Here is a 20,573-nt window from a genome sequence, read left to right as displayed (position 1 = left end):
CTATGGAGAAACCCCGGGGCTGGGCCAGCCAGTGCCTGATTCTCTCTCTCCTGCCTTTTAATTCCTGTTGATCTGAGAGCTGAGGCCTTTGGGGGATGCTCTTGGGTCTCGTGGGTTTTGTGGCCGTGGGCAAGATGCAACTGCTCTGCTTCTGCTTGAGAACATAAAATGCTTAGATTTGTTAAATATTTAACTGCTCTGCAGAGAGAAGAAATAAGAGAAATGGTGCTGCCTGTGGAAAGAACAGCTTTTACCCAGAGGCACTGGTGTCCAGCTCAGCACTGTTGCTGACAGCCAGCCTCCTGTACTTGAAATATTTTTACCTTTTGAAGCAGCTATTGTGTGTATTCATGAAGTCTTCCCATGGAGCTAGGCTGAGAGAGCTGGGGCTGTTCAGCCTGGAGAAGAGAAGACTCCAGGAAGATCTTAGAGCCCATTCCAGTGCCTAAAGGGGGCTTATAAAACAGAGGAGAATGATTTTTTTACATAGACAGATAATGATTGGACAAGAATGGGAGTGGTTTTAAACTAACAGTGGAGAGATTTGGGTTAGATATTGGGAAGGAATTGTTCCCTGTGAGGGTGGGCAGACCCTGGCACAGGGTACTCAGAGCAGCTGTGGCTGCCCCTGAATCCCTGGCAGTGCCCAAGGTCAGGCTGGACAGGGCTTGGAGCCACCTGGGACAGTGGGAGGTGTCCCTGCCATGGCAGGGATGGCTTTGGGTGGGCTTTGAGATTCCTTCCAACCCAAACCATTCTGGGATTCTCTGATTCTGTGGCTGCAGTACAGAGCCCTTGGCTGGGACCACATGTGAAGGTAGAAGATAACTGGTGTTGTTTAATAAAGGAAGACAAAGATTATGTGAAGGACCACTGGTATTTGGATTACCCTGGGCAATGAATTAAAGGTGTGCCCCATTAAATTACATTAAATACAAATACCCTTACTGTGCATGTTTATACCCAGGCTGCACAAAGAGACATTTTTCAGGGAAGAAGTTGGACTGGGAGCAGAGCTCCTGAGCTCTGATTAACCCCAGGGCTAAAGAGCTTATCTGAAATTTGAAAAAACAAAAACTTACTGACATTCATTTTCTTTGCCTTAGTTTTAACTTGCTCTTAACTATATTTCAGATCTGAAATGTCAGTGTGACAGCTGTTCACCTTTGTGAATAATTTATTGGGAAAGGAAAAGATGGAATTTGCTTGCTCCCTGGTGCTGCAGTGCTCACCCAGTTGTGTTCTTTGCCCAGTGCTCCCAGACTGCAGCTTCTATGCCAAATGCAATAAATATTTCTGTCCATAACTACACAGAGGCTCTATAGACCCTTCCAGCATTACTTGCAATTTGTGTGTGGTTTATCTAACTTCCAAGGAATGCTCTGGGTTTGGAGCACATAAATCAATGTTAGTTAACCATATCATCCAAGGAGGGAAACACTGCTCTGCTGGTACAAGCCTTGGTTTATCCAAGAGCAGAAATGTTAGATCAGCCCCAGCTGGGCACTCACCCTGCCCAGGCTCCCTCCTGGCCTGGAAGGGGCAGTTTGCTTTTCCCATCTGTGGATGTCCCAGCCCTGCTCTGGTGGCTTTGGGCTTGCATGGCTCTCTAGGGAGCTAATACAGCTGGCAGCGAAAAGTACTATTGATAAAGACAATTTATAGGGTCAGTATTCAGCTAGATCTGCTCCCTGGTTGGTGTGATGTGACAGAATCCCAGAATGATTTGGGTTGGGAGGGACCTTGAAGCCCATCCCATCCCTGCCATGGCAGGGACACCTCCCACTGTCCCAGGTGGCTCCAAGCCCTGTCCAGCCTGGCCTTGGGCACTGCCAGGGATCCAGGGGCAGCCACAGCTGCTCTGGGCACCCTGTGCCAGGGCCTGCCCACCCTCCCAGGGAAGATTGATGCTTGACTCCTGATAATCCTGTGGCTGCCAAATGGAATTAAATCCTTACCTGGATGAGGTTTGAGGAAGATGTCTGGGAACATTTTAGTGCCTCACTCGTAGGAATGACACTTCTGAGGAAGGAGCAGTAGTACCTCGGGGCACTGTGGAGGGAGATACCAGTCAGTTCTCCCTGGGGGACAGCCCTTCACAGCCCTGTTTCCAGGGAATCCTTCTCCTTTCCAGGCCCTTTCAGGATGTCTGTGCCAGCTCAAAATAAAACTGTGTCACTCTGTAGTGAAGGGAGTCTGGCTTTGGTTACTCTCTGCTGAGTTCAGAGCATCCTCTTGCTCCAGCTAAAGCTCCTCTGTTTATTTGACAAATGTTGTGTTTTCTTCCCATCCATGGTAGATGCTGGTTTTCTGCTGAGACTTTAAACCCAGCTCATTCAGCAGCTTCTGCTCTTGCCTAGAACAGTCTTCTCTCTTCTTGTTGTTTTTTCTTTCCCCCTGACTCCAACAGATATTTAGACACTTGGAAGAACATTTTTGGCATTTGGTGCCTGGAGCTGTAACTTGCAACAAACCTGTAAAGTCCCTTCTCAGACCTGAAAACAAAACACTTGTGCTGACCCTCTTTTCCTTGTTTAAGAACACTCTGGTGTCCCCAAGCTCTGAAACAGAGTCTTGACTTACAGCAGGGAAGGGATTTCTCTGACTCCTGTGGCACATTAATTGTTGTAGAGGCCTCAAAGAGCAAATTCTGCATGGATATGTTGTTATGGTTTAATAACAGGTAGAGAAATGTTTGGTGTTACAGGTTATGTTCCGTCTAAGAGACTGAAATGGAACCCAAATTCCCCATCCTCTTCTGCTACCATAAATAAACCAAATCAGACTTTTTGAAGGTGGTTTCTGTTTCCTGGGAGCCATCTTCACCTGTGCTCTTGGCCTGCCCTCTCGGGATCAGTTGGTCTCAGAGCTCTGTAATTCTGAAGTCCAGCTCATGATGGAGAAGTGAAGTATTAACAGAACACAAGGGGAACATTGAAATGAGCAGACACTCAGATTATTTTCTTCCTCAGATTCTGTCTGAAGTGGAGGCTTGTCTGTTAAGCTGCCTTAAAAATTAATGCATTAATGTTCTCAAAGTACTCAGATACTGTAGGAGAAGAATAATGATGGAAAGGTTCTCACCCAGCTTTTCTGAAAATAGGGTAATTTTAATGAAAAATCAGTGTCAGGCATGTCTAACCTCAGCTGGGGTGCTGGGAATGCCAGGCCCTGCTGGGCAGCGTGTCCCAGGGCTGGGTGCTGCTCTCAGCCTTTGCATCCAGTCTGCTCCTGTCTCTCCAGCATTCTCCAGGGCAGCTCTGGGATTCTGAGGCCATTTCTATAACCTCTACATCACCCATCATTATTTCTCCTCCCTTCCCTGCTCAGGATTGTGGTGCCCAACCCGAACCATGGATCCATTCTGGATCAGCAGGTCCTGGCTGTGCCTCGCTGTCTGGGCTGGGGCAGAATCCTCACAGGGACTTTTTTTTTTTTTTTTTTTTTTTTTTTTTTTTTCAACATGCAGTTCATTATTCCTCTCCAGTTAGAATGCATCAGGTTACACGGATTTCAGATGAATTTAATCCTGCCTGTGTGTTTGTAGCTCTTGGCTTTGCAGTGTGCAGATTTAATTGGAGCATTCTGTTCTGTTCCATCTCCCAGGCACCACATGCCACTAAATTCAGGATGGATCATTTCTTGCTGTGCTTTAAAGTTTGTGGGGTTTAATCTGCTTTTCATCCAGCTCTAACTTCATTCAGCTAGTGCTTTTCCTGCATGTCTAGGAGGATGTCTTAACATGCATTTATATCTTTAGGGAAGTCTAAATGTCCTTCTCTTGCTTTCTTTGTTTCCTCAAACCCTTTGTGTGGGGACCCCCACATTTTCCTGGAGGGAAGTTGTCTCAGACTGGCCTAATAAAGTTGTTCTGGAGTCCTTCTGTAGTTGTTCTGTAGTCTTGTTTTCTTCTACCTACTTAAAAAGACATTATCTCAGAATTTTCCAGCTATCAGGTTAGTGCTAGGTCTGTACAACACAGTCAGAAAACAGCTGAGATTGAAAGGACCTCTCAATTTAGTCTAACCCCACAGTTCTCTCCCTTTTCCCTTTATAACACCAGGGATGACATTCACCATCTTCCCTCTGGTTTCTCACCCACCCTGTTCAGATTCTCACTGACTTTGAGAAGATTTCACCCACTCTGAGTTCCCTTGGGTGAAGTTCATGCCCAAGTGATCTGCCAGTATCCAACAGTTGTGGGCTCTTGTGTCCCTTGTTCTTTTTCTGCTTCTGTTTCCTGTTCCTACCCGTTTGTCACTTTTATTAATATCAGCTGTCACACAATGTGTCAGCTCTTCACTGGTGTAAATAAGTATGTAACAGCTTGAACTCAGCATTTGCTGTTGTCAACTCTTCTTCCTTGCTGAGAATGGACCAGTGCTTTCTTGCTCTTCTCCTCCTAGTGGGATTTAACCTGAAGTGCTCTGCTCACCCTGAGGCTCCTGGATCCAGGGCCAGCCAGGCTGAGTCTGGGCACTGAACTCTTCCTTTGGAGAGAACAGTGAAGAAGTCCCTGTCATCTGTCACTTGCCTCCCCTTCTTAAAAGCAGAGATTGACTTTGGTATCCCCCAGGGATGGAGAAGAAAGTGAAGGAGCTGATGTGTAATTTGTTCATGTGTTGGGTTGCTGGATGCAGCCTTTTTGTCAAAAGGGATGCAGTACAACTGGAAAAACTTTGGAGGAGGGCATCAGGGTGGGGGGACAGGAAAGCTTCTGGACACAGAGTGAACTGACTTGAAGGACTTCAGTCCTTGGAGAGATATGAGACAGGGGGCTTCCAAATTCTGCACAGTCACCAATGAAAATGATTCCCTTTTAACACAGGAATGTGGGAATGTGGCAGATGGTTTGGAGGGAGGGGAAGGGGCTTTACACCAAACCTGCAGCAAGGAATTTCTGCATCTGGTTCTGGGAGGGCTTTGCTCCTGCTCCAGGTGGCTGCAGGGGGTTTGTTGGTGGCATCACCATGGTCTGGCACCCCCAGTTTGTCCCCAGCTTGGAGCCCTGGGGTGTCCCTGTGCTCCTGGGGTGTCTGTGTGTGTTCACAAGGCCGAGGTGTTCTGCAGGTGTTCCCACATCCCAGCATGCTGGCTTTCTAAGCAGATGGGAATGATCCAGCTTTATCCCAGGAAGCAGGGAATGCTGGTGGCATCTGTGTTACTGGCATCCAGGTGGGATGGGGCTGTGAACATCCTGGCTGTGCTCAGCTTCCCACAGAACCTGCCTCTGGAATTAGGGATCTTTCTACAGCGCTGATGAGAGACATTTACTCTTTGCTACTGTGCTGACTTCCCTTAGTGCTTGGTTTTGTTTGTTTATACTCTTACCAAAATCCCTTTTCCTCAGCATCCTGATGCTGTTTTTGTAGCCAGAGGCATTCTGTTGGAAGTGTCTCTCTGAGATGCTGATTTATTTTCATTTCTAGCACATTCCCTCAGAAATGGATAAATGCTCTTGTCATAAATCTCATTATTGCCTCCTGATAGATGTATGCACTGAGCTCCTCAGAGCCAGTGGGATGTGGTGAGGAATCAGTTTCCAAAGGTACGTGGAGAATTTCACTTTGTCTTCTCTTTCCAGTGGCAAAAGATTTGATAAATCAAAACTCTGACCATTGAGAAAATAAAAATTCCGGTTCAGGTGTGGCCCTTTCCCAGCCCCAGCTTTGAATTCAAAGCAGACACTCTGGGCTTACAGCATGAGAGGAGAGGGAAATTCCACCCAGCTCTACTTTTAGGGAAATTTTGCCTGCGTGGCAGGTGAAGTCTGGGAACCCTGAACTTCCTGTAACCTGCCCCAAGATGAATGTGCAGAGATAAAAATCTCCCTGCTGTGCTGGGGCCTTACCATCCATGCAGGTTCCTGGTGGTGCATCCGAGTGATCCAATCACACCAGAATGCTTTGATTTTAATTAAAAGGGGAATTACACTCCCAAGTAGAAAATCCCTGTTACACTAAATCAGTTCTTCTGATCTCTCCAATAAATTGAAGAAGGAGAATTAAACAAATAAACTTTATCTTGTCTTTGGGCAGGTGATGTTCTGGGTCAAAACAGTTTGACTTCCATTGGTAACACCAGTAACTCTCCCATTCTCAGCAGTTTTTATGAATTTTCCCTCATATTTTTTTCCCATATTTGTATGTTTGAGTTCCTGTTAATGTCCCTATTCAGCCTCTTAACTGTCATTGAATGGCATAATTTAAGGATCAGGTTACAGCAATGACCTTTTTTTGGAGCTCATCAAATGATGAGCTGAACTGGTTGATGTCTGCACAGCTGTAATTTGTGTTTAGAAAGATTCTCATAATAGTATTGACATTTGGGCCACATTGGTGAAATCAGCAGAGGGGAGATAAACTTAATCAAAATTCCTGTGTGGTGCAGAGGATCCCACTGTGATTTGAGAGGTAACATTTGTGATTTGTCATCACCTGTCTATTTTAATAAAGTCCTGCTTGTCCTTAAAACTTTGATTTCAGCCAGGTGAACGTGGCTGTAAAGGGAAATGTCTGCTGGAGTTGCTCGTGGCAGTTTTAGTTGAAGAGGAACTAATTGCTTTGGGTTCAGGAATGTTCTGCCACCTGACTCAGACCCTGCTCTCAGTGTTGCCCATTCAGTGGCAACCAAGCCTTGCAGCAGGTGGTCAGTGATGTCCTCAGGGCTCAGGGAGGAGCTTGGATTGTCCAGCAGGGGCTGAGCTCATCTGGGTAAGGCTGGGGGATTGTCCCAGGGACCTGCTGGGCTCAGAGCTGGGGTTTCTCTGAGGAAGACTCCAGGACCCAAGGGAACAGCTGGAGCTGTGCCAGGGGAGGGTTTGGTTGGGTATCAGGGAAAGGTTCTTTCCCCCGAGGAGCTGAATTTTTAACCATTTGTGCCCTCATTTGGGGTTTTCCAGAAGATTGGGGATATTTGAGATGATTTTGCTGTGGAGTCGTGGATTTTTTACCTTGGGAGAGGAAAACCCAAAGCTCCAACCCACAGGGGGAGGGCGATGATCTGGATTTTATGTTCCTTTTATTGACTTAATCTTGAATTGCTGTGGGAAGTTGAGTTTTTATCCATTTCCAACCTCATTTGGGGTTTTCCAGAGGGTTTTGGGGTTGGATTTGGGATGATTTAGCTGTGGTGCTGTGGATTTTTTGCCTTCCTGGGTGTGGGATTTGGGGCGGAAAACCCAAGGGAAGGAGCTCAGTGTGGCTTCTATGTTCCTTTTATTGAATTAATCTTGAATTGCTGGGCACTGCCCAGGCTCCCCAGGGAATGGGCACAGCCCTGAAGCTGCCAGAGCTCCAGCAGTGTTTGGACAGCACTCCAGGGATGCGCAGGCTGGGATTGCTGGGCTGGGACTGGATGATCCTTGTGGGTCCCTTCCCACTCAAGAGTATTCCAGAATTCCTTTCCTTTTCCCTTGAACAGGAAGAAGGTGAACATTCTGGGAGGTTTCTAAGCAGATTTGGCCAAGCCAGTTTGTGTTTTGTGTTCCAGTCTCCCCGTGGGAGATGAGATTCTGGCTGTGGGTGTTCCAGCTGTGCCCTCTGCTGTGGCTGGGGCAGCTCATGCACAGAGGGGAATGTTTGAGCTTTTCAGAAAGTTCAGATTTTTTGGGCTGTGGAAGAGAAGCTTCTGGAGGGCATGACTCAGTTGTACTTTTTCTAGAAGAGAGGTTGGGAGCTGCAGGAATCCCAGAATCATTAAGATAGGAAAAGACTCCCAAGACCATGGAGTCCACCCTGTGCCTGATCCCAAACTTGTCTCTAGCCCAGAGCACAGAGTGCCACGTTCCTTGGACAAGGGCATTCCTGGGACATCTCCAGGGATGGGCACTCCAAACCTCCCTGGGCAGCCTCTGCCAAGGCTTGACCACCCTTTCCATGGGGAAATTCCTGCTGCTGTCCACCCTGACCTCCCCTGGCCCAGCCTGAGGCCGTTCCCTCTCCTCCTGTCCCTGTTCCCTGGAGCAGAGCCCGACCCCCCTGGCTGTCCCCTCCTGTCAGGAGTTGTGCAGAGCCAGAAGGTCCCCCCTGAGCCTCCTTTTCTCCAGGCTGAGCCCTCCCAGCTGCCTCAGACACTTCTCACAGGACTTAGAAGAAAACCAGAAGAACCAACCAGGCCTGGACTGTTGGTGTTTGTGTTGTGAACACCCTGGCACAGCCTCTCCCTGCGGTACCATGGCCCTGCCTGGCTGGGCTGGGAGCAGAGCCCTGACCTGCCAGAGCCCTTTGGTGGCCTCTGTAGGCCTTTGGTGGTCTCTGTAGGGCTTTGGTGGTCTCGTGCTGGAGCCCAGGAGCTGTTGGAGCATTGCTGTGTTGGGATTTCCCTGCAGAGATCACTTGTCAGCACCACCCTGCCTGGTGCAGTTTGGTTACAGAGGAGATCATGTTCCCCCACGGTAACAATGCCCTCATGACAGGGATTTGACAGGAAAAGCTTTTAATTTATCTGTGCCTCACTCTCTCCCTTGTGGTATTTGTCTTCACTGCCAGTTTATATTGTTTATGCTTTTGACTCACAGATGCCTCAATGCTGACTCATGAGTTCTTAGCCACAGCTCTGGATTTCTGTAGTAAATTTTTTATCTGCAGAGAAGCTCAGCTTTATTGCTGGGCTTACCCAGTGCAGCACTGCTGCTCTCTGGGCTTTGGGAGGATCAGCTGCTCCTCGTGGCAGTGTCCTCCTGGAACTTCACTGCAGTGAGTGAACAGCCAGAGAGAGAGGGAGGAGAGCGTGTGGGGTCACAGGAATTAAGTAATATTGAGCTGTTGTTCAGACTGAAATCAATTCTTTATTGCCATAACCTTCAGGAGTAAGTGAAATCACAGCAGAGTGTTGGGAAGGTGATAAGGGGTAAGTGTTTGTCCTTTACAGGCAGAATTGCCCTGAGGTGTGAGCAGCCCTGAGGGCTCTGTGGGATGGGGTGAGGTTACCATGGAGCTGAGACAAGCCAGACACCAGGAGGGAACTCATCCTGTGGGGTGACAGACAACTCTGTGTGCTCAAGCTCCTTAAGCCTGGCAGAAACTGAGCTCAGGTCCCCTCAGTCTGAGCTTGGGGCCATCAGTTTGCTGCTTTTTGTTGATTTTGCTTTTAATGTGCATCCCTAGCACTGCAGGGCTCTTGTTGGGAGGGTTGTGTTCTTAAAGAAGTCAATGCACAAGAATGGAGTAAAAAAGAGATTTTCATATATTCATTAAAAAATGGAAAAAACCCTCTGAGTCCCACCATTCCCCAGCACTCCTGAGGCCACCACTGACCCATGTCCCCTCTCTCCTCTGAGGCTTTCCCTGAGCCTGGTGCTCAGGTGCTGATACACCATCTCCTTCTGCAGGGTTTTCCAGCAGCAAAGGTTTAATCTGTGCAGTTAAAGGAACAAAAGAAACCTGGTTGTGGACAGGGGCTGGTGCCACAACCTCTCTTGGCACAGTGTGAGGCAGGGCAGGGAAGTTGGGGCATAAGGATATTCAGAGACAGCATAGTGATAAAACATGTGCGGCTCACAAGCTGTATGTCCACAATTCCACAAATCCTTCAGGGAAACTCTTCTTGTTCACACCTGCAGCCTCTCCCAGGAGCTGTGAGCACACCTGGCACACGTGTGCCTGTCACTGGCTGGGATGTGCCCTCAGCTTGCAGCAGTTGCATCCTCTCTTTCCCTACAGGAGGGAATTTAAATTCTCATACACAAAGTCCTGTTCTTGAACAAATTAGAATATTTCAGGTCTTTCTAATTACAGGTCAAGGATTTTGGGCTGATGGTTCTGATGATTCTTGGAAGGTATTTTTTCAGTTTTCTCAATATTTATTCTATGAACTTGCAGCCAGAACTGGATGTGGGATATGGGACTCGCCAAAGCCCAGTACAAGGGTAAAAAGTTTGGTGTTTTCACATAATATTCTTCATTTTCTCTGTCAAGAATCAGATGAGTGTGTTTGACCTGTGTCTGCTTTGCTTGGTGTGCAGACTGTAAAAACCAGTATCTGCAGCCCCTCTCTACCTGGGGGTGAGCAGCATCCCTAGAACCTCCTCTTGGTGAGAATTCTGTTATTCCCAACTTCCTAAGGGATCTCTGGTGCTGTGTTCCTGACCAGGAGTTACAGGTCAATGTGGCTGATGAATGGAGAGCACTTGAGTTGTTCTAGAAGTTGTTTTTCCTTGGCACATCACTGGGATGATGCTGATCCAGCCGGTGTTTGAATTTCTCTGACAGCAGCACCGAGCAGAGCTCAGGCCCATCTCTGCCAGCTCCCTGGAGAAGTGCCTCCCTCAGTGCTCTGTGGCTGTCCCCATCCTCTCTCAGCCCTTATGGTGCCTCAGGTTTTAGCTTTTCTATTTTTCAGGTTCTGTGCTGCTTTAGTGTGTGGCTCTGGGTTTCATATTATGGGATGGTGAGCTCTCTGCACAGAGCAGGGAGACAAAACAATTCCTTCTCTAACTGGGGACCAAGGACAAATGATCCAGATCTCAGGCCCAAGAGCACAAACAACGTGGGCTGAAGAGAGAAAAGCAGGATGGGACTGCATGGGCTGGAGCTGGAATTGGACAATGAATTCCAATGTGCAAATGGAGCAGAGCTTATAAAAGTGAGAGATCCCATGACCTGTGGGACATTTTGTGACCATTTTGGTTCATCTGGGGTGCAGCCCTGGCTGGGCTCTTGTGCTGCCCAAGGTGGATCCATTGAGGCCTCCTAATAAATCCCTGCTTTATTCTTTAGCTCCTCCAGTCTCTGTTCTAGCTCAGCCTTCTCAAGGCATCCCTTCCCTCTCCTTGCAGGCTGCAAGCACGTGAAGGGGATCCTCCTGTACGGCCCCCCGGGCTGCGGGAAGACGCTGATGGCGCGGCAGATCGGGAAGATGCTCAATGCCAGGGAGCCCAAGGTGGTCAACGGGCCCGAAATCCTCAACAAATACGTGGGGGAGTCCGAGGCCAACATCCGGAAGCTGTTTGCTGATGCAGAGGAGGAGCAGAGGAGGGTAAGGATACACAGGAATGGGGCGTGGTGGGAATGAGACCCGGAGAGGTCTGGAATCTCAGAATTACTTCTTGCATTAAAGGCAGAGTTGTTGGTACCCTGGTTACTGAGAATTTTAGACTTTCTGTGCTGTCAGGCACTGACCCCCAGGAGAACTCTGCACTTGACCTGAGGCTGTGGAGAAACTTCCAAACTGGAATGATAAAACTGGGGTTGTGGGTGTGGAGTTCATTAGAAATGTGTAATATCACATGGTGGAAAACTTAATGTTTTAGAATATAGTAACATATATATATATATAAAAAACAAGATAGAGGTTTTAGAGAGGAGGCTGGTCCTTCTTCTTCACCTTCTTCATAGGTTGAGGTAGTATTGTGTAATTAGATAAAAAAGTCTGCATTGTGGACCACAGGTTAAAAGTAAAAATAATTGGGTTAAAAAAAAAAAGTTATTGGGTTAAAAGTAAAAATAATTTCGGTGTCATTTCTTAATTAGACAGTTTATCCTTAAAAGACCTTACAGAGAGAGACGACTCGATTTTTTAGTTTGTTAGAGTGAAGTGCTGTAAAACTCACACTTTGTGAGACTCTAACATAGGTAAGAACTAATAAACATGTGAGTACAAACAAGAAATACCATCTCACACATTTAATCCCGACCCTAGCAAAAAGAAAATACGACTCAACACACAGCCACTGCTTGGCTTGTGGTTATGGTTATTCCTGGTGAGTTGTGGAGTATTGGTGTTGTGCAGGCTCACACACAGTCAGCTGTGAAAGGCAGCTGGGCTCCAGCCAGCCCTGCAGACAGGGACAGTGTGCTGAGATTCCATGCACAGTTATTTGGGAGTAATATATAATAATATATAATAAATACAGCAGTGCCCACCCTGCTTGCTTTGGGTCATGTGCTGTCACATTCTCCAAAACTCCTTAAAACTCAGATTGTGCAAATTTTCCTGTTTTTTTCTTTTTTTTTTTTTTTGTGGGAGAGACATAATTGAATCTGTTTGGATTTTTCTTACGAAATTAAACTGGCACATAAGCTTTCAGGTTTTGGGTTGCAGGCATATTGGTATGTTAGAGCACTTGAAGTGTTATAATCAATACATGGTTAATTTTTCTCAGCAGAAAACTAATGGATGAGAATAATGTCTTGAAACTAGAGATCTTTGAAACTGGAAGTGAAGATAAAGATTCTGTTTTTTCCAGTGATGTTTTTTATCCATTGCTTTAGCTGGCTTTCAAAACCCCAATCTTTAGTTTCATGTTGTAAGTACTTCCTTTTTGTGTGCTATGGTAATTTTTCTCTGTTGTGGATCACTTGATCTTGATAGATTTTTCTGATAAAGAAAATCAAATGTCAGGCTAGTCACAGTTAAATACAGGGAAGTCTTTTTAGAAGTCATTAGCAAATGATCCCTTAATTTTATTCAGCTCACAAGACTCAGATTTTGGTGGTGACTTGAAATAATTTAATTTCTTCAGCAAAGGGTTTATTAGTCAGTCAATCAGCTCTGTGTGGTAACACAGACCCACGTGAACAATCTCCTGCTCCCTGGTGGCTGCAGTATCTCTGGGAGCTGCTTTCCCTTGGCAGTAACACATCTGTTAAAATGCACTCGATATCGGCCGCAGGGGCTGCGCCTGATGACAGCTGGGAGATTAAAAAGGTCTCCAAAAGGTTGGCATTGTGCTGCCTGTGCTGGGGCAGATTGCCAGGGCCAGCACATGCACCCAGTGATAACATGGTCTGCATTGGCCACAAAAGATGTTTTAGAGGTGGAAAATGAAGGGGAAAAGCTTCATAATGTAGTCACAAAAAGCATCCTGTTCTCTTACCAGCTGCAACTGCCTCACCCCTGAGTGAACCTGGAAATGGCAGTTCTGGGCTCCTTAAAAATATTATCAACAAAGCTGCTCTGGCAAGCTGTGTATTTACCAAGTTCAGTCCAGCCTGGGGTGTTCCCACCCTGGTGCATCCCTCCCTCCACAGACAAGCCTTGTTCCCTGTGCCTGGTACCTGTCCCTTTCCCAGGTGCTGAGTGCTGGGACCCTTTGAGCTTTGGCCTTTGCTCGGCTTGCTCAACCTCGTGCTCTTCCTTAAAACCTGTGTAGCTGCAAAGTCCTGAGTTTGGGCAGAGCCCCCTGAGCCTCCTGATTTGGAGATGGGCAGGATGTTCCCCTGGAGAGGGGTGAGATAACACACACACACACACACACACACACACACACACACACATGTGTGATACTGAGCACACAGTGCTGTGTCTGCGTGGCTGAGCTTGGTGTTGATTTTGGATTGCTCTCAGCAATCAGACTGGTGACACTCCTGACACGTCCTCTCTCCCACAGCTTGGAGCCAACAGTGGGGTGCACATCATAATTTTTGATGAGATTGATGCCATCTGCAAGCAGAGGGGCAGCATGGCCGGCAGCACCGGCGTGCACGACACCGTGGTGAACCAGCTGCTCTCCAAAATCGATGGCGTGGAGCAGCTCAACAACATCCTGGTCATTGGTAGGTGGGGCTGCCTTGCTCTGTCCTAAGGGCTGGGTGGGCACTGTTGCCCTGATTTTTAAAAGTGTTAAGTTTTCTTTTATAGTTACTTTGAAAGTGTTAAAGTTCTCATAAAACTTCTTTAGCCTTCTGATAATGCTTACGTATTTGAGAGTCAGAGTTCCCACACAATTTCATGTATAAATAAAATAGTTTACATATTTCTCTGTGGGTGGAGAGAAATGATTGATTGATCTTTGGACCGGTGTGGTTGGAGAGGTGGTAATTCCATCCTCCAATCCACGGTCACCTTTGGAATTCTATAAATACCAGATGTTTGAATAAAACTGGGTCTTTTTCTCTTTGGAACTTACCAAGCTCCTGTGTACTCATTTTGTGTCCAATAGCGACAGGGCACTGCTGGGGTTTGCCTCACTGCAGGTCAGCTGAGGTGCCATGGCTGCTGTTGGAGCAGCATCAGCAGCGGGTTGAGAGGGAGATGCTGCTGTGGTTGGCAGATATTGCTGCTTTCAGCAATTTCCTTATTTAGTTTTTGATAAGGAGGGTTTAATAGTTTAGGGAAACCTGCAAGGACTGATAGAATTGATGTATCAGCCCGTGGGGGAGGGGGGCTGCTCCTGCTATGCTTGTCCTGCTGCAGGAGCCCTGCAGGCACTGCACAAGGACAGGCCATGAGCACAGGTTTGATCCCCCTTGACTCTCCCTCTGGGCATTTCCCAGCATTCCAGAAGATGAGTGCCTTTTGTCTGTTTTCTTGGGACTCTTTGAGTGTCTCCCTGGCTCTATGGGCTGTACCAGGGGCTGGAAACCCCCTCAGGAAGCTCAGGTAACAGTGTTTTGTTTTAACTTTGACTTCAGGAATGACCAACAGACCTGACCTGATTGATGAGGCCCTGCTGAGGCCAGGGAGGCTGGAGGTGAAGATGGAGATTGGTAAGCACACTGCAGATCCCAGTTCCTCAACTCCATGAACCTAAGCAGCAAAGCAAATACAGATCATAATGTGAGCCAGCCATCCCCAGCATGGCTCAGGTGCTGAACTTCCTGCAGCTCTCTCCAGAACATAAATTAAATCAGACCAATAAAGTTCCACTTTGCACTTCCCTACTGATAAACCTGATCTGAGTTTCTACCCAGCAGAGTGGGCAGGGATGGGCAGGCAGGACCCTGAATATTTGTGTGAAGGAAAGGAGGCAAATAATGGTACAGGTCATTCTTGGGTGGGAATTGCAGGAAGGCCAGGCAAGAGCACTGGGTGAACTAAAAGTGGGCCAAGAGCTTGGATTGCCATTTCATCTGGCAACTGGAAGAGCAGCTGTCTGTCAGTAACTAGAAAGCGACCTTTGTAACTGTGCACACCCAGTGCAGGGTAAATTAGGGAATATCTGATCATACAGGCTTTGTTAAGAAAGTAAGCCCAGGTCATCTTAGATTAATGAGAACAAATCACTGGCTTTGCATTTGAGATCAGAATTTGGTCAGTGAAGGTTATGGTGGAGCCTAAAGGGTGACTGGCCTGGGGCCTCAGTGCTGAGGTGACAATTCCCTGAAGAAAGATGGAGTAGAGAACAGCCTGGGACTGGTGAAAAGCTCAGTGATCCTGGAATGAATTATCAGGTGACAAGGACTGAATACTCTGGGTACTGTGCATGTTGTAAAATGTCCTTTCACATCCCCTCAACACAAACATTGATCAGTGCAAATATCAGATCCTTGGAGCAGAGCCTGGAAGGGGCTGAGCACAGTGGGGCTCAGGGTGATATGCCAGACTGACAGGTTACACTTGTAAGAGAAGGATCTTCTGTATCTTCTGAAGCCATTGTGGGCTTCAGAAATGACTTGCTAAGGTGCAGGCTGGGAAATGATCACCTCAGCTGATGAAAAGGAACATTTTATAGGAATGATATGGACCATGTGAAGAGGAAAGTCAAGGCTCTGGATTTTGGGATAGTAAACTTTCAGTTGATTCAGTAATTAGTGGATGTGACCCCTTAGGAAAGGGGATAGAGGAGCAGAACAGATTTTACCAGGGCCTGTGGTGACAGGGCAAGGAGCAGAGACTTAATGGACAGAGGACAGGGTCAGATGGGGTATAAGGAAGAAATCTGTTATGGACAGGGTGGTGATACCCTGGCACAGGTGCCCAGAGCAGCTGTGGCTGCCCCTGGATCCCTGGCAGTGCCCAAGGCCAGGCTGGACACTGGGGCTTGGAGCAGCCTGGGACAGTGGGAGGTGTCCCTGCCATGGCAGGGGTGGCACTGGGTGGGCTTTGAGGTCACTGCAACTTAAACCATTCCATGGTAATTGCAAGGTGGGAGCTGGATCGAGGGATGCCAGGGGACTGACCAGATTGTCATTCCTGGTGTGGAAATCTGAGAGCAACCAACTTGGAGAAACCCTGAGGAGAGAAACTCAACCTTGTGCTGTTCTCTCTGGTTTGGTGGTGACACTGTTCAGTTTATCAGTTAATGTAATTGAATGTTCTCAGTGAAAAGCATCATCAAATACCCTCATTGTGAGTGCAAGCTGCTTGTGGTGAGAAGGGGCCTTGGAAGGAAGGGATGTTGAGGGGAGGGACAGGGGATTTGCAGTGCTGTGCTCAGGGGCTTGGGTGTGTTCTCTTCCCCATCCCAGGCCTGCCAGACGAGAAGGGCCGATTCCAGATCCTGCACATCCACACAGTGAGGATGAGGGAGCACCAGCTCCTGGCTGAGGATGTGGACATTGCAGAGCTGGCCGTGGAGACAAAAAACTTCAGTGGTGCTGAGCTGGAAGGTTTGGTTCGAGCTGCTCAGTCCACTGCCATGAACAGACACATAAAGGTCAGTCCTGTCATCTCCTACTGGGACAAAAAAGGGAATATAATTATGTTTGGAATATTGAGTGTTTACTTGCAACTGGAAAGTGGCCTATCAGTGTACCTTAGGAGATGAAAGTCATGTGTGCACCACCTTTTCCCTGTGCTTTTCTTTCATTCTGAATTCCCTCTTCCCTCTCCTGCCCTCCAGGTGCCTCTTGCACAGCTTGGTGGGGTGGAAGGAATGGTTTTTGAGGATGTTTTGCCAAAACCTGAAAGTCTTGAGCACAGTTTGTGCATTGGACCCAGGAGACAAGGTGGGAATTAGAACAGCCATTTATAGGGAGGCTCTGCTGGAGCCTGAGCAGCTCAATGTGTTCATAAATGTTCTGTAAGGAGGGGGAGGTTACCATCTCAGAGCTGGTTTGGGGGCATAAAGACAAAGGTCACCAGTGGAGATCTGCAGGGGGCATTTGGAAGGATGTCAGTGAATTTTAGGTGTCCCCTGGGAGAGAGAATTCAGACAGGTGGAGGCAGGGATGGGGACAGGGGTCAAGTTCTTGGAGCTGGAATGGTCTGGAAATCCCAGCTCAGTCCTTGTGAGTGAAAATAGGAAAACAGCAAGGTTAGAATTTACCAGGAGAGGTGAACAGCAAAAGTGGGGCTGTGATTACACCATGGATCAAATCCCTGGTATACTTGGATCGTGCTAGAACCAGGGTGTGGAATGGCAACAGGGGGTTTGAGGTACAGGAGGGTTTTCTTTGGAAAAATGGTTCAACTCAGATTCCTCAGCTTGAAGAAAGCATGGGGAAGGGTAATGGAGAGTGTGCTGGGATCAGGGAATGGGGATGGCTGTTCACTGTTTCCTCATGCAAGAACCAGAAGAGCAGAGGAGATGTGCTTTGTGTGGAGAAGGGTTCCAGCCATGGAAGGAAGTAGTCTTGGCGGAATTCAGAGGGCTTTGTTCAGTCTTCCATTGCAGATAAGTGCTGACATGGTGATCCCCCCACGTCCTCTGGCTCATGCAACCTTCCCAAGTCCCTCTGTTCCCTGGGAACACTTCCCTGCCTTCCCAGTCCCACTGGCTGGGGGGGTCAATGTATCTGCAGGAGGGAGTTCAGGGCCATGAAATGTCAGGGGTGTGAAGGCAGATGCAAAGCTCAATATTCAGGGGTGTTGAAATACGAGATGATGAGGTGGTGAGGAAGGAGCCTGAGGCACAGCCCCTGCTCCCCTGGCCAGGACTGGGGGCAGCTCCTGCAGGGAGAAGCCCTGTGGACATCAATCCCACAGCATAGGGACTGTAAAAATCTGCTCAGCCTCAAATGTGAGGAGAGCAAATCACACTTTCATTTAAGTGAGAAATCATTTGCTGCTTAGACATTTGTATCTCCTGGGAGTGCTCTTTCTAAAGGGAAAATTACTCTTCCTGCTAATTAGTCTTGTATAACCAGAATATTTGACAAGTTATTGTTTCATATAGCAGAAAGCCACAAACATCATCACTTTCTCATTTTCTTGTGCTCTGTCTCAAAAAAAAAAAAACAAAACAAAACAAAACCAGCACTTCCCTTTGCAGGCAAAACATTTTCCTTAAATAATTAATTTTGCTTATAGCTGATGTTTTCTCAGTGCTTGAGCTTTGGGTGACTTTGGGGAGCATTGGTGTTTTGATCTATTCCCCGTTGTGCCAAGAAATCATGTGGGGAAAAGGGGAGATGGCAATGTGCAAATGTGAAAGAGCAGTCCCCTCCTCTGGGGTGCTTTGTGATCCACATCTCAGTAATGTATGGATGTATTTTCCACATGGGAGGTAGCCACGTGTTATTTTGCTTTTCAGACACTTTGACATAGTAATTTTGGGTAATATTCTTTATTCTGAAGTTGCTTCTAGCTAAATGATGCAGTAAAATACTTTATTCTTTCCTACAAGTACTGAAAACTTAAAATATACATCACAGGCCTGACCTAGTTTTCAGAAGCACCTGTGAGAAGCAAGAGCACGAATGGAAAATGAAGGGACATTGTCTTCTGAGTCATTTAAACTCTTGTGATTTTCTCTCAAAGTGTGTGTGTGAAAAATTAAAACATGAACTCATTAAAGGCTGGGGAAATAAGAGCCCCCCTGGTTTTAACTGTACACACAACTTCAGGAATTTATTGAGTGTTTCAGGTACCTTCATCTCCCTCTGCAAAGTAAAAAAGTGATCACCTGTACTGAAGATCCCCTCAGTTGTTTATTTGTATCTGTGTTTGTGCTTGGTGGGTGTTTTTGGGAGAAGGGACTCTCATTTCAGCCATTCTCTGGCTGCAGGTGTGTCTCTGGCTCAGCAGGATTGGCCAGGCTGTGGTTGCTGGTTAGGGGCTGCATTTGCTGCTCTTCAAGACAAGCACCATGTCATTATTTTTATTCTTATTTTTCCTTCCCATGCTCAGGTGCACTCTGTTCTTGCAGGTCCCTGTTGGAGGGGAATGTCTGAGACACATCCCTGAGGGTTAAATGCAGTTTATTTGTCTTAGTTCCCAGCTCCAAAGAGTACCTATGTAATCCCAGCAAGTTCTAGAAGTTTGAACTGGGGTGAGGTCAGTCCCACACTGGCACCAGTCTGAGCCTCACTGACTCCTGGTTTGCAGCACAGCAGCAGCAAGGATGGGCCAGAGCTCCAGTCCTGTTCTTAGCTGGGGTGGTGTCTCTGGAATGGGGGTCACAGACACCCTCTGCACTTGAGCATCACCCAGTGGGGTGGGACAACTGCCCTGAGTGGCTCTGTGGGGCTGGGATGTGGCGCTTGGAGGTGGGGATGGCTCCAGGGTACCCAGCAAATGCCCCCACAGAAGCATTTTTCTTACTGACCCAGAGCAGCCACAGGCTGAGGCTGTGGAGGGAAGCTGGGGATGAGCTGGGTGGTGCTGCTGGACCTCAGTGTCCTTTATTGCCTTTCTAGGCCAGCAACAAAGTGGAGGTGGACATGGAGAAGGCAGAGAGCCTGCGAGTGACCAGAGGAGACTTCTTTGCATCCTTGGAGAACGACATCAAACCAGTAAGTGGGCACTGTGGGACTGCAGGACCAGGCACCCAGTGCAGTCAGTGATGGGAGAGACACTTCCTTTGGGGTCACACAGCAGTGGTGCCCCATGGGCTGGTGTGTCCTGTGTTGTGAAACTGGGGAGCTCTGAGCTCTCTGCGTGCATGCTGCTGCCCAGAGAGTCATGAAGAGAGCTAGAACAGATAAAGAACAGCTGGGGGCTTTCTTCTCCTGGTCACAGCTTTCCATTTTAGGCCACTTCAGTTCCTGGGTGACAGCTTTACCCTGGGCTGTAGGAGGAGGTTTAAGCCTCATTTCTGAGAATTGACTCCACACGGTGTGGAGTCAGAACCCCCTGGTAACCTGCACTGACTAGAACTGCTTGTGAGGGCGTATGAAAAGATGATTCTGAACGTGCCTGGTCTCCACCTGTGTTCAGCCCTCTGAGCTGGAATGCTGTGAGTCACCAGGAGCTGTGACTGTCTCACTTCAGCATCTTCCAGAGCCTTGCTCCTGGTCATTTTTGTTTAATTGTTTCATGGTTTTTCTGATGGGATGAAAAATTCTTTGGTAAAAGAAGTGTTCCCTCTCTTCTACAGGCATTTGGAACCAACCAGGAAGACTATGCCAGCTACATCATGAATGGCATCATTAAGTGGGGGGACCCAGTGACGAGGGTGTTGGATGATGGGGAGCTGCTGGTGCAGCAGACCAAGAACAGTGACCGCACTCCCCTGGTCAGCGTCCTGCTGGAAGGTACAGCTGAGGGGAAACACGTGGGAAATCCCCTCTGGAGACTGCTCCTGCTCACCTCTGACATCCTGCACCTGCAGCAAACACCTTGGGGGAGAAATGGAATCGGGCTCTTTCAGTTTGCTGGGGTGAAACTGCTTTGGATACTGCAGAAAACTGTCTGCTCAGCCAAAGGGAATGCTGTGCTTGGAGCAAAGGAGAAGGGAATGTACCCACTAAATAACTAAAATGTACCCAGTGAAGAACCTGAATTTGGCTGGTTTACAGTGGAGATGTCTCTATCTGAGTCAGTTGCCTAAATTCTCTGAAGTCACTGGAGAGCTCATCAGTGCAATTAGCTGAGTTTAAACAGCCACATTTGGGTGTCTCTGTCAGTTAAAGGTGGATTCCCTCTATCCAGACTGTTACTGCCTAAGGAGAGTTTTCAGATATTGGAAACTGGTTCCAGTATCTGTGTTACAGGTTTTGGAGGAGAATTTGTTATATTGGAGTAGAATT

The 20,573-nt window shown here is 47.6% G+C and overlaps 1 protein-coding gene across 2 annotated transcripts in view; it reads left to right on the top strand.

Moving 5' to 3' along the window:
• Positions 1-20,573, top strand: part of NSF (N-ethylmaleimide sensitive factor, vesicle fusing ATPase) — a 79,852-nt gene that overhangs the window by 36,589 nt on the left and 22,690 nt on the right. For both annotated transcript variants that reach the window (XM_053965203.1, XM_053965204.1), the window contains exons 9-14: positions 10,778-10,977; positions 13,331-13,496; positions 14,355-14,429; positions 16,131-16,318; positions 19,242-19,337; positions 19,922-20,078. In XM_053965203.1, coding sequence (XP_053821178.1) covers positions 10,778-10,977; positions 13,331-13,496; positions 14,355-14,429; positions 16,131-16,318; positions 19,242-19,337; positions 19,922-20,078 — 882 coding nt within the window. The remainder of the gene's footprint in view (positions 1-10,777; positions 10,978-13,330; positions 13,497-14,354; positions 14,430-16,130; positions 16,319-19,241; positions 19,338-19,921; positions 20,079-20,573) is intronic.

This window comes from Vidua chalybeata, chromosome 26 (assembly GCF_026979565.1).
Source record: "Vidua chalybeata isolate OUT-0048 chromosome 26, bVidCha1 merged haplotype, whole genome shotgun sequence".
NCBI lineage: Eukaryota > Metazoa > Chordata > Aves > Passeriformes > Viduidae > Vidua > Vidua chalybeata.
The sequence above is the reverse complement of the archived record's forward strand: the minus strand, read 5'-3'. Positions and strand labels throughout refer to the sequence as shown.